This window comes from Lissotriton vulgaris, chromosome 1_1 (assembly GCF_964263255.1).
Source record: "Lissotriton vulgaris chromosome 1_1, aLisVul1.2, whole genome shotgun sequence".
NCBI lineage: Eukaryota > Metazoa > Chordata > Amphibia > Caudata > Salamandridae > Lissotriton > Lissotriton vulgaris.
The window spans coordinates 1545399904-1545416735 of NC_141685.1; the positions used below are offsets into that span (position 1 = coordinate 1545399904).

Below are 16832 nucleotides of genomic sequence, written 5' to 3' on the forward strand. Positions count from 1 at the left end.
GTCTTGATGCTCTCGACGTCGAGGAGCCCCTCGACGTCGACCGGTGCCTCGACGGCGATCGACGGTGTCGCCTCGACGGCGAGCGTCGATGCTAGTCACTTCGCCTTCGGCGTCGATAGGAAGACCTTGACGTCGACGAAGACGATGACGTCGACGGTGGCTTCGACGGCGACTTCTCCATGATCTTCGACGTCGAGCCGTCGCGCCGTCTCGATCCGGAGCCCCGGGGAGAAGGGGAGCACACCGCCGTCATCCCTCTCGACGTCGTCGTCGATGCAATCGACGTCGACGGAGACCGGGACCGTTTGCTGGACTTCCAGCCCCCCCCCCAGAGGCCTCAGCAGAGGCAGAGGGAACCTTCCCAGCCTGCCCAGACCCACCTGCAGCCTGCAGACGCCTCTCCTCAAGGCCAGAAAGCCTGATCTTCATCCTGTCCCTCAGAGTCCGAGCAGTAAACTGCTGGCAGATGACACAGTCCTCAGGGACATGATCTTCAGGGAGGCAGACGATGCAGACATCATGGGGATCACTCTTGGCCTTCTTCCTCCCACATGCTGGACACTTATCAAAAAGGCCAGGCATTTTAGAGCCCTAAAACGCCTGAAACAGCACACAAAAGAGAAAGAGAACACCAAGAAAGTAAACTGAAACACTTTTAGAACATAAAAGTGCCAAAATATCCAATAAACCCTTGAAACAAGGGAGAGCTCAATGCCAGGGTCCTGTAAGCAGGAGCCGGAAAAAAGAACTGAAAGTAGAGGGACCTGCTATGCATTCTGGGATACTGGGAGAAAGTTCTAGAAGGCTCTCTTAAAGGCACAGTATCCTATTTAAGCCACATAATGGCAGCCTATGGGGCTTGTCTGTCCATGCCTTCCTCTCTATCATTCCAGAGTCTTTTTGATGGTGGAGGCAAGTTTCTCTATGGTAGAAACTGGGCTGGCTGTATTATGTGTGGTGTTATTTGGTGGAATTTCTAGTTGAAGTACTGGACAGTGTAGCCTGTGGATACAGGCTGCATTATTTGTCTTTAAATTCTCTCTTAAGTGTCTTTGCAGTTTCTGCATGATATTGACAACTTAAAAGTTTATTTTTGATTGCCGGGGTCCACGCACATGGGTGGGATTATTCACTAGATTATGACTATAAACAGAGATCCCCTACTACAGAAAGACATATACTGAATACATATACTTGCAAGTGTTTGTCGAAGGTGCCCTTTAGGGCTTAAGGTGATGGAGGGGCCAAGGTTCAAAGAACCACCAGCAGTTCAGGTTTACCTGCCCTGGTGTGTCCGGGTGAAAAACGCTGCAGCAGCAAAAGTTTTAAGGGGTCTGTCAAATCAACAGATGCGGCAAAACGGGATTTGGGAAAAAGGGTGGCAGAATCCAACGGGGCTCAGCTAATGGGGGTCTCTGGAGCAAGGGGGCGCAGCAGGTTTCTGTGGACCGAGACTGAGAGGCTTGGGTGCAGAGATGTCTGGCTGGGTGTCCACTTGCGCTGGAGGCTCTCAAAGTTCTTGGGTGGACCTGGATAGGGGAAGAAAATAAGACAGGAGGGCCATTCTCAGTGTAGGCCTCGTTGGTTCTGAAGTCCCTTGTCAGTAGGTCAGCTTTTGTGGCTCTTATATCAAGGGTGGACACTCAATAAGCTTTGATTGCGAAAAATGCTTGGGTACCCAGGGAATTGGAGCAGGGAGGCTCCTGGAGGTTCTAGTGTCTCGAACCTCACTGGAGAGACGGGGCTGACCTCGTAGAACCACAGTGACTTCCTCCCGGCGAGATGCCCCCTCAGTGGGCCCGATGGACAGCAAAACGAAGTATCGGACAAGTGCTGTATGTGCCTCCTGAATGGGGATGGCTCCACCTGAAAGGGAGATGCTACATGGTTGGCAACGCACTGGACAGCCCTCCAAGGGCTCAGGAGGTTAGACAGCTTTTAAACAAGTCCAGTCGGTGAAATTATTGAGGTGAAAAATGAGGAATCAGCACCCATCCAAGAAGTGTTTCTTTCCAAAATTTCAAAGGTCCATAATGCATATAAGAGTCTTATGATAAATGAATCCGGATTTCAGTGAAATTTTCTTTTCCAAAGTTCTTTATTGTAATGATACAAGTCAGGAAAAAATCCAAGAACACATATGGATTCCCTTCTTAGCCGACGCGTTTCGTCTCACACACTGAGACTTCTTCAGGGCTCCAATAACGAGTAATAGTCAACAGTCAGTACATCTTGCTGATGATTCTTGGAAGCAGCAGATTAAGCTAGTTTCTTGGAAGCAGCAAAATAAGCTAGTTTCTTTATATCCGATTCCTCATTTTTCATTGCGATTTGGGTTTTGCCCTTGAAGGAACAGACAGGGTTGTGTTCTTTGGATTCACAAGCACCATCCCCACTACTCTCAAGCCACAGGTGAAAGCAGGTGCATTATTTCTTTGCCTCAACCCTTACCTCTGTGTAGAAGATATTATTGAGGTGCCAGCAGCAAGGCAGGTTTGGTGCCAAGTTCAGGGTAAGTGCTCAATTCTTGCAGTGATCGATTCCTTTGTGCTCTTTCTGTACCCAGGTAGATGAATCAGTCTTTGGTGTTGGGGGAACCACTAAATACTGAATTATGGGGTGTTTAGGGGGGGAGTGTAGTGTAGTAGCCAATGGGCCACCTACCCGTGGGATGTCTACACCGCCTATATGACCACTTCCTGTGAGGAAGTGGACATAATTCTGACCCAGAGTTCATAGTTTCAGCAAAAACAAGATTATTAAGCCCTTCCTTAACTGTCCACTTCAGGGAGCCTACCTTAGAGGTTCGTCTAGCCTGTAGTGTGACAAGCCTTCTGTCTATCTAATTTTCCCGCCTGCTATGGTGCCAAATAGGCCTCAGGGCTGGGGATGGCATATCCCAGAATTTAGGGAAGCCAGGGTTGCATATCAAAGGCGGCAGAGGCTTTGAAACCTCTGACCTTAATATGCCAAATTCACTAACCATCCTGCTGGAGGTGTGATCACCTTCTTCCACACACCTTCTTCCCTTGGGGGGGGGGAGTAAAAAACTTGTATGTGGTGGCAGTATGGGCGATACCAGTCAGCCAGCACACTAAGTGAATAGGTGGGATACAGGGGCATGCCTTCAAAAATCCAGTACTGGCCTTAGTACGGATTTATTATGACATGATGTTTGATACCAAACATCAGTATTTTTAGTGAAACCGTTAGGTAGTTGGGTAATTCCTAATGACCACTGCCCAGTACATATCCTTAAAATGTCTTCCTGATCACTTGCAAAATCTAGCATTGGAACCAGACATCACAGGGGTATATCTGCCAAGGCAGATGCTCCCTCCCACGTAATATAATGCACCCTGCATTAGGGGTCTAAGGCTTGATGTCTAGGTGCTTAAATGCAGTGTAGTTGGCAGTGCAGAAAGGGAGTGGGTAACGTCGTGTTTTCGGCATGGCTTGCACCATTTCACGCATCCTGCATGCAATTTGTGTGTGGGTTCCTTAGGGTGGCATAATACAGGCCGCAGCCCATAGGGACCCCTCTTTAGTAACCATGCCCTGGGTACCGGGAGTATCATTTACCAGGGACTTACAGGGGTGCTAAAGTCCTTGCTAATTGGGTTACAAGTGAACATATGTACATTTGTTAAGGAAAGAGCACTGTACAGGGTAGCAGGAACCCAGCACACTACCAATCAACATCACTATTAGTGAACAAAAAGTGGCGGAGACCATGTCAAAAAGTGGCACTTTCCTACACCTCCGACAAGATGTTTGTCTTGTCCGCCAGTAAGGGCAAATTAAGGTCCAAGACATCCGCTGCCCTATGCACCACCATAGCAAAAGAGGCTCCTTCCTCCTTAGCTACGGTAGGAGGAGAGAATACAACAGTGTCAGGCAAAGTGTCTAGCCCACTGTCCTCTGCTAGTTCCACATACCAGTTGTCCTCCTCATCTAAGTGATGCTGGTAACCATAAGGGTCCTCAAACCTCTCCCATTCTTCTCCCCCTCCAGGTCTATCAATAGTAAAAGGCACTTGATCCGCTTTTGAGTACATGGTCCCAGTCGGCACCAGAACTGGGTTCGGGTGACACCCATCCAGTTCTGTCTCGGAGTCGGGAATGAGGATGGGGACAGGCACTGGAGAGGGCATCAAGGAAGATCTTGGTGTTGCTCTGCTCTTTATCAGCAAGGAATCATTGGTGGCTGACTAGCGCCTAGGGTGAACCTGCTGGCAGGGATCCTCCCGAACCTATGGGGCCTAAAGGCGCTCCAGAGGCGCAGAGTGGCACAAATAGGAGGTGCTTGGTCTTATAACATTCTTTTAGTTAGGTAAGGGGAGGGGGAGTCGCTCCCAAACCCAGAAAATCAGGGAAGAGCAGAGCAGACCATGACTCAGGCTTCACTGAAATGCAAGGACTGGTGTGCCACGCTTCTGAATCTTATTGGATGACTCCAATAGGCGCGGTGAAATCAAAAACTTCTTCAAACGCTTGTTTTTTTTGTGCTCGTGGGACTTACCTGATTTCCCCAATGATATGAATTGCGACGACAATCGCAATGTGTAGCTCTGCGAACAAGATCTTGAGAGTCGTGGAGCTGTCTGACCTCAAGGAGCTTGAGGAATCGCTCCCTCAGCATCTTCGGCTGCATGGTGCGGGCTGTCCTCACAGATCTTGGAGTCATGGTCACAGTCCAAGCACCACAAACACACCAAGTGGGGGTCTGTCACAGACATCTGCATGTGACAGGCTCCACATGGTTTGAAATCAGCTGGGGCCTTAGGTGACACTCCTCACATAGGGACAGAAAAATTCTCAAAAGTGTTGACAACAAGTTGCAAAAAGCCAGTCAAAAAATTACTGAGGGTAGCTCAGACCAGATCAGTGCTATCTGACACGGAAAGGAAAGAACTGACATCAATGCGCCGTGGTGTCACCTATATAGGTACTAAGCACATCAATTACGGCAGTGACGAGGCAGACGCCGACGACGTGGTGCCGAATGGCGCCACCTACCAGCGCGCAGGGGTACTGCTCAAAAACATTCCTGCTAAAGACTGATGCTTTGGGATATTGTAGGGTAAGGAATCAGAGGCCGAAGTCTCTACCAGATATGCTTTATTTCAGGTAGCTACAACTCTGATAATATCAGTGGTGTAATATACTAAGAATGTGGAGACTGTTAAGTAAGACGAGAGCCCACCCACAAAAATATTGCACTCTGTGTTGCAAGAGCATCTTTCTCCCGGCAGCTCAGGAAGACACTTGCTATCTAGCAGCCTGGGGACTGGGAAAAGGGAGTTGCCAAAGAAAAGGGGAACATTTGTGTTTTCCCTTTACCTTCTCCACATGGAGATCTATCAGATAATCAAGATTAGGGCAAGTTTTTTTGAAATCGGGTATAATAAAGGTTCTACATAGTTTGTTCATGCAGTTATCACATGGATTCTTTAAAAATAACCACATTAGCGTTATTCAGTTACATTAATTTTTGAACATCTCTAGCAATTAATTGATACACCAAATTTCATACTTTCTACAATGAGCAAGGTGGAGAAGTGCTAATCAAAAAAGATTTACATCTCAACAAAACAAATCTTACCAAAGCAGTGTGCTTAAATTTATCAAGCGAAGTATCCGAATAAAGATCTAGCTTCCTATAGAGGACCTGGCGATCTTCTTCATGCTTCCTTGCACTTTCTTCTTGCTCCTGTAAGTACAGAATGAACAATATGTTTTCCCATGTATAATTATATGTACAACATACAGCAGTTGGGAGAACATACTCGCTGTATTGGCACTGGTATTCATAGCCCTTAAGCCTGTCCACCATTTCTATTTTTACATACAGGATGCCAGTTCCTGGTATGGGCAGTGAAGAGATGGTGGTAAATGCTTTGTTAAGCCAACTGGAAGCCCAATTGATGTACATTTACTCTCTTCCCCATTGCACTAAGACCCTGTTACCTATAACCCCTTGAAGAACAAGTTACTTACCTTCGGTAACGATATATCTGTAAGAAACATTAGTTAGTGTTAGATTCCTTACCTTAGAATATCCCCAGGCGTCAGTCTGGATCCGGAAACTTTTGCGTAGCAGTACCCCTGCGCGTCGGTAGGCGTCGTCTGCAGGCGTCCCCTGCGGCTCCGCGTCCGTCGTCGGCGTCGTGCGCCGTGATGACGTCGCTGGAGTATATAGACGCCGCCTCCGCGCGCTGACGTCAGTTCTTTGTACACAGCTTTTCCGCGCCAGGAGACGCAGAGCCATGAGAGAACCAACACTGGTGCCATGTAAAACTAGGGCCCTGAAAGGGATGTCCTTAACCCTAGGTATCAGTTCGCAGAACGGGGAGGATGGGTGGGTCGGTAAGGAATCTAACACTAACTAATGTTTCTTACATATATATCGTTACCGAAGGTAAGTAACTTGTTCATCTGAAAGAAATTCGTTAGTGTTAGATTCCTTACCTTAGAATACATACCCCAGCAATACCAACCCCGGTGGTGGGTCTGCGAACCAATACAATACTACACCAGAAAGTCCTGGAGGACAGAACGGCCAAAGAAGCCATCCCTCCGGACTTGACTGTCCAGGCAGTAGTGCCTCGCAAAGGTGTGCAGCGAGGCCCACGTAGCCGCTTGGCAAATGTCCTGCAAGGGGACTCCCCGGCCCAGTGCAGTAGTAGCTGCCGTGGCCCGAGTGGAATGGGCCCTCAGCCCAACAGGAGGCTCCTTCCGAGCCAAAGAGTAGCACGCTTTGATGCAGAGAACGACCCATCGAGAGATTGTTCGTTTACAGACCGCCCGTCCCTTCTTCGCACCCACGTAGCCAACAAACAGTTGGTCATCCACCCGGAACTGGCGTGTGCGATCCATGTAAAATGAAAGCGCACGTTTTGGGTCCAGACGATGGAGCCGCTCTTCATCCTTTGAAGGATGCGGAGGCGGGAAGAAGGAAGGGAGGGTGATGGACTGCCCGATGTGAAAGGCCGAAACAACCTTGGGCAGGAAAGAAGGTCTAGTCCTCAGAACCACCTTGTCAGGATGAATGGACAGGAAAGGAGGTTGGACAGAAAGAGCCTGGAGCTCACTCACTCTCCTGGCAGAGGTGATGGCAACCAGGAAAGCCGTCTTTAAAGTCAGGAGACGGAGAGGACAAGAATGAAGGGGCTCAAAGGGAGCACACATCAGAAAGGTTAGAACCAGGTTCAAATCCCACTGGGGCATCACAAACGGAACAGGTGGAAACATGTGAGTGATGCCCTTCAAGAATCGAGTTACAATCGGGGATTTGAACAAAGAAGGCTGATCAGGAAGCCTCAAAAAGGCTGAAAGGACAGAAAGGTAGCCCTTGATAGTGCCCAGAGCAGAGCCCTGCTGGGCAAGAGAAAGAAGAAACAGAAGAACCTCCGAAAGAGGGGCAGAAAGAGGATCCACAGCCTTTGCTGTGCACCATGCCACAAATCTGTTCCACCGACAGGCGTATACCGACTTAGTGGAGGGACGCCTGGCTGCCAGAATAACATCACAGACTTCAGGAGGCAAGTCAAATGGCCTCAACTGCCGCCGCTCAATCTCCAAGCATGGAGGTGGAGACTGGACAGGTTCGGGTGGAGGACCGTCCCCTGCTGCTGCGACAGAAGGTCCTCCTGAAGGGGCAGGCGGATCGGGGGACCGACTGACATGCTGAGTAGCTCGGGATACCAGTACCTTCGAGCCCAGTCTGGAGCCACAAGGATAACCCGGGCCCGGTCGCGCCTGATCTTCTTCAGCACTCTGGGCAGAAGTGGTATAGGCGGAAAGGCGTATAACAGACCGCAACTCCACTCGCGCCGAAAGGCGTCGCCGTGCGAGTGCCGTCTTGGAAACTCCAACGCGCAGAACTGATGACATTGCGCGTTCTCTTCTGTGGCGAATAGATCTAACCAAGGCTCTCCCCATTGCAGAAAGATGCCTTGCGCCACGTCCGAGTTCAGACGCCATTCGTGATCCATCGAGCACCGACGGCTGAGTTCGTCCGCCCTGGCGTTCAGGGAACCTGCCAGGTGTTGAACCGTCAGAGTCACGCCCTGACGTTCCAGCCATTGCCAGAGGCGCAGAGCCTCCTGGCAAAGGGTCCACGACCCCACTCCGCCCTGTTTGTTGCAGTACCACATGGCGGTGGTGTTGTCGGTGAACACCTGCACTACACTCCCGTTGACAAAGGGGAGGAATGCCTTCAGTGCCAGACGAATCGCCCGCAGCTCCAACAGGTTGATATGGAGCCGGGACTCCGCCGGAGACCAGATGCCTCTGATCTCTGCCTCTCCCAAGTGGCCACCCCAGCCCTGGAGGGACGCGTCCGTCACGACAACGTGCTCCGGTTGGGGAAGGGAGAGGGATCTGCCTCTGACCCAATCGCGGTCCGTAAGCCACCACTGCAGTTGTCTCGCAGTGCCCTCCGAGATCAAGACGTGGTCGGACAAGTTGCCCTGATGCTGGGCCCACTGAAACTTCAGGTCCCACTGCAGAGCCCGCATCCGCCACCGGGTGTGATGCACCAGAAGGATGCAGGAAGCCATCAGTCCCAGCAGCCGCAGCGTCAACCTGACCGAAACCCGGGATAGCGGCTGAAAGATGGGAATCAAAGCCTGAATATCCCGAACCCGCCGTTCCGGAGGATAAACCCGAAACTGCGCCGAGTCCAGAACCGCTCCGATGAAAAGGAGCTTTTGAGAGGGACAAATGTGTGATTTCGGCACATTGATGGAGAACCCCAGGTCGTGCAAGAGGTCTGCCGTCATCTGAAGGTGGTGGACGACTGTCTGGGGCGAGCCCGCCTTCAACAACCAGTCGTCTAGGTAGGGGAAGACTGAAACCCCCAACCTGCGCAGATGGGCTGCGACCACCGCCATCACCTTTGTGAACACCCGTGGGGCGCTGGTAAGGCCGAAGGGAAGCACGATAAACTGAAAGTGCTCCAGGCCTACCGTGAACCGCAGGTAACGCCGGTGGGCCGGCAGGACGGGGATGTGAAAATAGGCGTCCTGCAAGTCTAACGCTACCATCCAGTCTTGTGGGTCTAGAGCAGCCAAGACCTGAGCGAACGTCCACATCTTGAACTTCTCCTTCCGGAGGAAGCCGTTGACGTTCCTTAGATCCAAGATAGGACGTAGGCCCCCCTTGTCCTTCTTGGGCACCAGAAAGTAGTGGGAATAACAACCACGCCCTACTTCTGGCCCAGGAACGCGCTCGACGGCCCCCTTGGCCAAGAGGGCCGTAACTTCCTCCTGCAGAAGTGTCAAGTGGTCCCCCGACACACGGTGGTTCTGCGGTGGCATGGCTGGAGGAGAGGTCTCGAAGGAGAGGGAGTAGCCCCTTCGGACGATTTGCAGCACCCACCTGTCCGAAGTGATCGTGCGCCAGTGAGCGTGGTGATGGCGAACCCTGCCACCCACTGGCGTCACATGGGGCCGAAAGCACGGACTAGGAGGATTTTGGGGTAGATGCTGCGGGGGAAGGTGTGGTCTGACCCCGCCGTTGTCCCCGACCGCCACCACGGCGGTTTCCACGGCCGCCACCGCGTTGAAAGGATTGTTGCGGCGCGTGGCTGGCAGCACGTGTGGGGGCGCCCCTTCCTTGGCCACGAAAGGGACGAAACGAACCCGGTTGCTGACGCTGGGTCGAAAGACCCAAGGACTTGGCCGTGACCCTGGAGTCCTTGAAGCGTTCCAGCGCGTGGTCCGCCTTGTCACCGAACAGGTGACAGCCATCGAACGGCATGTCCATCAAGGTATTTTGGACATCTGCCGAAAAATTGGCGGATCTCAGCCAGGCGTGGCGACGAATCGCCACCGTCGTTGACATAGCTCTGCCCAGCGAGTCGGTCGTATCAAGACCACACCGTATCGAATATTTCGCTGCATCTCGGCCCTCAGCCACAGCCTGACCGAGTTTTGCCCGCACCTCCATGGGGCATTCTGGCAGCAGTTCCGCGACCGTATCCCACACAGAGTGGGTGTAGCGGCCCAAGAGGCAAGCGGTGTTGCAAGACCGCAGGCCCAAACTAATGGACGAGAAGACCTTCTTGCCAAATTGGTCATACCTCTTGGATTCCCGGTCGGGCGGGGCCGACGGGAATGCGGACTGGGAGGTCGAGGCCTGGATGACCAGACTCTCAGGAGTGGGGTGGGTAGACAGGAACTTGGGGTCGTCCGGACAAGGACAGTGGCGCCTGGCCACGTTCCGATCAACAGGCGCACCTGAAGCGGGCCTGGACCACGTGCCCAACAGAACGTCTGACAAGGCTTCATTAAACGGCAGCAGTGGCTCCTGCGGGCATGACTGCGGTTTGAAGACCTCTGTGAGGATGTTAGGCCTCACGGCCGCGACGGGGAGCTCAAGGTGTAAGGCCTTGGCAGCCCTCATCAGCACCACAGAATATGCAGCTCCCTCCACCGATGCCACGGAAGGAGGAGAGATCAAACCAGGGTTAGGAGAGTCGTCCAGACCACTGGCATCCCCCAAGTCACCTGTCCAGTCCGGGTCATACTGGCACTCGCGTGACAGAGGGTCCTCGGACCCCTCCCAACCTTCACCGAACTCTTCATCTTCTCCGTATTCGGAGTCAACGATGCAGACCGGCTCCTCAGGGTTCATGGGCCCCATCGGCGCCGGAACCGGCGTCGAGCGACGCCCGTCCGGCTCCGCGTCCGGCGTCGGTGAAGGTAAGGGGACGGCGCCGCCCGGAGCCGGCGTCGGAACCCCGCTGCCGGCCGGAGCCGGCACCGGAGAACCGGCGCCGCGCGGGGACGGCGTCGGGGGTAACCCCGATGGTAACGGCGCCGGAGAGGCCGGAAGGCCAGCCGGCGTCGATCCCGAAGGCCCTTGCGGCACCGGGGTCGGAGCCGTCGGCGGCGCCGGGGCCGGAGCCGTCGGCGGCGCCGGGGCAGGGACACCCGAACCGCCAGGGCCCCCAGACGGTAGCACTGGGCCCGCAGGCACCGTAGGCCCCGTCGGAGAACCGAGCGCCCTCATGGCCATGAGGAACGCCTCGATCTCCTCAGGCGTCGCGCCGTGCCCAGGGACCGGAGGGTATGAGGCAGGCCGCGCCGGCGACTCTCGCGGAGCCGCAGGGTTGGGGTCACCCGAGCCCCCGGCCGCATCGCGCGAGCGTCGGGGGGAGTCGGGGGTACGATGACGACGCCCCGACTTCTTGTGCTTCTTACCTGATGAGCCCGACGAGTGGTGTCGACTTCCGGAACGCTCGGCGCGGCTCCGCGACCGCTCCCTCGAACGCTCTCTCGACCTCCGGCCGGACCGGGACCGCTCCCGGTCCAGACGTGGGGCCGACACCCGGAGCTCCAGTAGCTTGCGGGACCGCTCCCGCCTAGCCTTGTTGGTGAGGGCCCGGCAGTCGACGCAGGAGTCCACGTCGTGGTCGGGGCCCAGACACCGGAGACAGAGGCGGTGATGATCCGTGACCGACATCGTGCGCTCACAGTCATCACAGTGCTTGAACCCGGGCATCCTAACAGGCACAAAGTGTAAAGAACAATTAGAAAAACTTGGTCAAAGACCGGAGTACTGCTCTTCAGATCTGCGTCCACTGGCGCGGAAAAAAGAAGAACTGACGTCAGCGCGCGGAGGCGGCGTCTATATACTCCAGCAACGTCATCACGGCGCACGACGCCGACGACGGACGCGGAGCCGCAGGGGACGCCTGCAGACGACGCCTACCGACGCGCAGGGGTACTGCTATGCAAAAGTTTCCGGATCCAGACTGACGCCTGGGGATATTCTAAGGTAAGGAATCTAACACTAACGTGTTTCTTTCAGATTGGTCGGTCATTCAGTTACTTATGTTTGACTAAGAGATAGGATAGATCGATATTTAAGGATTGACCCAAATTAATAGCTCATAATCAAGGAGCTATGTTTGCAGTAAGGAGCGGAACAGCAACTAAGAACATACAGGATAGTCTAGAAAAGATGTAGGGACACAGCATATCTTAACCATGCTGAGCCAAGGGCCATTTATGTTGTTATACAGAGACAGTTCTTTGAAAGTTTTGGATTCTCAGTCCAACACAGCAATAAGATTGCATCAACAACAGAAGGCATCACATCTTTGTCCACTTTCTTGCATAATAGATGTCAGTGCTCATAATGGAAGAGGGGAGATTGACTCCAATACATATAAAGTGTCCACAAATATATTTTCAATTACTGGCTAACAGCCATGTTGATTCCAGCTGGGAAAGCATTTGCAAAAGTGATGAACTATCATCCAAAGAAACAAGCCTGGTATTTAAGACCACAAAAAACAAAAACTGGTGTTAATCAAGGATAAACTACATTCCACAAAATAATGACACTAATGCTAATAACACAGAGGTTCCTCAGGGGTTAAAAACCTGTACTTTGCATTTGCTAAACAGCTTAAAATGGGAAGGGGTTGGTAATTTTAGAAACTCCTGAACTGGGTCATTCCACCAACTCTCACAATACAGCCTAGAGCTTTAAAGTGACTGTAGAGCTGTTGTGAGGTATTCCAGGGATGATGATTTCAGATGGATTGTTTTAACTGACTCAGGTTAAGTATGGGATGGGTTCCTACTCTTCTAGTGTTTATCGTCATAGTTCAAAATGAGATAAGGGCAAGAATAACTCCTCCACCTCCAGAGATTTGGAGAACGTATACGTGTTCACTTCTCTACCAATGACACAATCTGCTGTGGTCACATTGTCTGTGTCTTAAGAGAGCACTGGGCCTTGTATGGAGGTTGCATACAGAATGGCCTGGCTATTAATAATTTCAAGACAAAAGTACCATTCTTTTGTAAGGGCCATTGTGAAATAGAATGAATTTCTAGAGATCCTAAAAATAGTCTGTTTTGAGGTATTTTGATGTACCACAGGTTGATAGACCAACATAGTAAGGAACTTTACTTCCTTGAATTATAGTGCCACTGCTTAACATCTCTGTGCCAAGCTGCCATTGAATGTTGAATCGCACTTAAGGGTTCCGACAGGTTTGTTGGTTTTAAGAGAGTGTATCCTAACTGAGGTAAGTAGAGGCAGGTTATGAATCTGCTCAGCCAGGTAGATAGCTGCATGGTCACAGAGTCTCATGAACTACAGTAAAAGATTGAGCATGTATTGGTAGGCACCTTGTTTGAAATCCTGACAAATCGAATTCCACCTACTGAGGCCAGCCAAAGCTATGACTTAGTTGCTGATTGATGTCCTTGGTGTGCAATAAAGCGGTTTCCTAAGCCATTTTAAAATGTTCTGTTTACAGTCACAGTAGACAAAGCGAGTTTTCAATACTCCCTGGAGCACTAACTTTCATAATCACTTTTATGAAGACGGACTTGGATGAGCTCTTAGGCGTTTACTTCTAAACTAATCCCCAGAAAGGTGAGGTTAGATAGTTTGCTAGATTTGGCCACCCATCGTTTTGGGTGTTTTTATTGCACAAATTGCAGCTGTACAAAACCTGTATTTCATAGAGATCTGAGAAATATATATGTGCCGCTCGTAGCCGGTGACTGTTTGTGATTGAGAGGAGTTTCCCTGAAGGCGAAAGAAAGCGGACGTCAGCGGTGTGTGGCGATTTGGACCCCCTGGACTGCAAGGGGCTCTGTGGACAGCGAGGGCGGGACTGCGAGTCCCAGCAGGAGTAGCGCTCAGGTCACCAGCGCACCTGCGACTCTTCCCGCCCTCCCCCCTCCTCCCTCCTCCTGCTGCTTAAAGACTGCTCGCAGCCCCCGCTCCGCGGGAGCCGCTCGTAGCCGGTGACTGTTTGTGATTGAGAGGAGTTTCCCTGAGGCGGGAGAAAGCGGACGTCAGCGGTGTGTGGCGATTTGGACCCCCTGGACTGCAAGGGGCTCTGTGGACAGCGAGGGCGGGACTGCGAGTCCCAGCAGGAGTAGGGCTCAGGTCACCAGCGCACCTGCGACTCTTCCCGCTCTCCCCCCTCCTCCCCCCTGCTGCTCAAAGACTGCTCGCGGCCCCCGCTCCGCGGGAGCCGCTCGTAGCCGGTGACTGTTTGTGATTGAGAGGAGTTTCCCTGAAGGCGGGAGAAAGCGGACGTCAGCGGTGTGTGGCGATTTGGACCCCCTGGACTGCAAGGGGCTCTGTGGACAGCGAGGGCGGGACTGCGAGTCCCAGCAGGAGTAGCGCTCAGGTCACCAGCGCACCTGCGACTCTTCCCGCCCTCCCCCCTTCCTCCCTATTTAGCCCCGCCCATTCACACGCACGCGGGACGCGCGCGGGCCGAAGCTCGGGGCGAAGACCGGGCCAAGAGCGGGCCCGTTTGTGCCCGTTCGTGACCGGGAGTGACCGGACCGGGCTACCCCTCTAACCTGTGGAAGCCCCCTCTCTCTATCGGGGGCCATGGCTGGAAGAGATACCAGGATCAAATCATCGCTAACTGGAAGTCTCTCTACCGCAGGAGGTATGGAAAAATTTCTAATAAGGGCCAATAATATCATAGATAAGGAGATTGTCATACTCGAAAAACGCCTATCAACCGAACTTATCTCCCTTAAACGATCATCCATAGGGCCTCTTGCTAATGCCAAAACACCTAACAGAAATAGTGAACAATCAGCTATCTTGGAGGTAACACCCCCGCCTAGAGAAGAACCTGACACCTTGGCTACCATAATTGACACTGTCGCGGACATTAATTATGCCCCCGAAAGCAATAATGTCTCTCTTTCGTCCCACCTTGAAGAGAGTATTATTCAAACTAAGAGTCAAGGGGAGAGAGAAGGCGCAATTAGGAAACGGAAAAGAGTGTATAATAAAAAAGAAACTAAAATGGGAAGGTCTGTAAAATCAGCCAAAGTGCGGGGCGAACCACCCCAGATTACCAACCCCCATGATGTTACCCCCCCGGGTAGAGAGGTGTCCATGGAGTGGGCAGTGGCCTTACTTAAATCAATTATATCACCACTAGAGGCAAAATTGGATAGGTTAAATTCTAGAATATCCAACATAGAGAAAACCACTGCCTCTATCCTAGCAACTCTTAGTAATCCCCAACGCCAAAACACCCCACCCATTGTCCCAACTCCCCTGGTCCCCCTACCTCCAAATTCGAATCAACCTACCATTCCCTCATTAACTAACAGTCTACCGACCCCTTCCATGCCCAACAATACAACCGCTGAACATGTGGCGAGTCATCAATCCAGTCAATCTAACCCCCCAGTTCACATGGATGAGGTAAATCAGGGATCCCCGGTTAAGGAACAAAATACTCCTAGACCTAGACGGCCTGATCTTCCACCAGAAGCTAACCGGTTCACAGTTATCTTAGCTGGAGTACCACCATTAGAAAAAGGGGAGACAGAAACTTTCAGTTCCCTGAAAAGCAAGATAATCAAATGGCTTAATTGGAATAGACCCCTCCCGACCCATTCACATAACGAAATCATCATGGTCAGGAGGGTTCCCTGGATAGGTAAGACTCCTAAAAACATCAATGGAGACTGCATAACCGTTAGCTTTAGAGATCCCCGTACGGTATCCCATATATGTGCAGGCTTCAATAGATCTTTCGATTCCACCATCTAGACCCTTCCAGTCTCCTACTTCTTCCCACCAACCAACAACTACCATCAATCGAGAAGGGGGGACTGGACTGTTGTGGAAAGTAGGGGCAGGCAGCGACCTTATGATACCAGACCACCTAGACAACCTCAATACGCACCCAATTCCATCCCTTTATGGATTATAATCGCTTTGGTTGCTTAGAAGGTCTGGAGGGAGTTGACTGACTACCCCCTGTTTCCTCTTCCCCGGAGCTGACTCTTGCCCCAATTAACAGTGAAGTTCCATCTACTGTCAAACCACCGACCCAGTGCATGGAAACCGCTCCCAACTCGACTTCTACCCCACCTATTGTCCTGAAGGCAGCTCTTCCTGTACCTCATGTGATGGTTACTACTGATGTGGGCTATGTAACTTTTTCCACCATAGCTACCCCCACTGATATGATACAGGCTCCCACCGATGTGGGCCATGCAACTTCCTCCATTACAGCTATTCCCACTGATTTGGTACAGGTTCCCACCGATGTGGGCCATACAACTTCTTCCATCACAGCTATCCCTACTGATACGGTACAGGCCCCTAGGCTAACAGGTTATTCCATGGCGAGTTGGAATATTGCAGGGTGGCGGCAAAAAGTTGCAGCCCTGGGCTGGAGGGAGCACATCAGGGACTTTGACATTTTGTGTCTGCAAGAAACATGGTCAGTGGAAGATATTCACTTTGATGGTTTTGTTTCTTACAATTGTAATGCTGTAGAGTCTGTTATGGGGAGGGCTAAAGGCAGATTACTGATTTTATTATCTGTACACCTCCCTATACATGTAAGGAAAAGTCATTTTGTGGGGTTCCATTCGCAGATACTGGAAATAATGGTTAGCAGGGATAGAAATATTCTATTGGTCAACCACTATAATAACACCTTTGACCCTTCCAGCACCACTGTTGTGGATGAACTTGAAACTGTTATAGACTCAATTGCCCAGATGCATCAAACTTCTTTTTTGCGAATCCTAATTTGCGAAAATTACCGAATCGCAAATTAGGATTCGCAAAATGGTATGCATCATTATTTTCGCATTTTTTTTGCAATTCGGTAAAAATCGCAATTTTTACCGAATCGCAAAAAAAATGCGATTTGGAAATTGCGAATTCGCAATTCCCATTCATTCCTATGGGCAGAAATGCCCATAGGAATGAATGGGAATTGCGAATTCGCAATTTCCAAATCGCAATTCAACAAAGCATTTCAAGGGTGGAGAGGGGGGTCCAAATGACCCCCCCCCT

The 16832-nt window shown here is 51.6% G+C and overlaps 1 protein-coding gene across 1 annotated transcript in view; it reads right to left on the reverse strand.

The window, feature by feature from the left end:
• CEP290 (centrosomal protein 290) overlaps nucleotides 1-16832 on the reverse strand; it is a 1386965-nt gene that overhangs the window by 600204 nt on the left and 769929 nt on the right. Inside the window, exon 35 of the mRNA XM_086918001.1 lies at nucleotides 5605-5712. Within this exon, the coding sequence (XP_086774127.1) occupies nucleotides 5605-5712 (108 nt within the window). The remainder of the gene's footprint in view (nucleotides 1-5604; nucleotides 5713-16832) is intronic.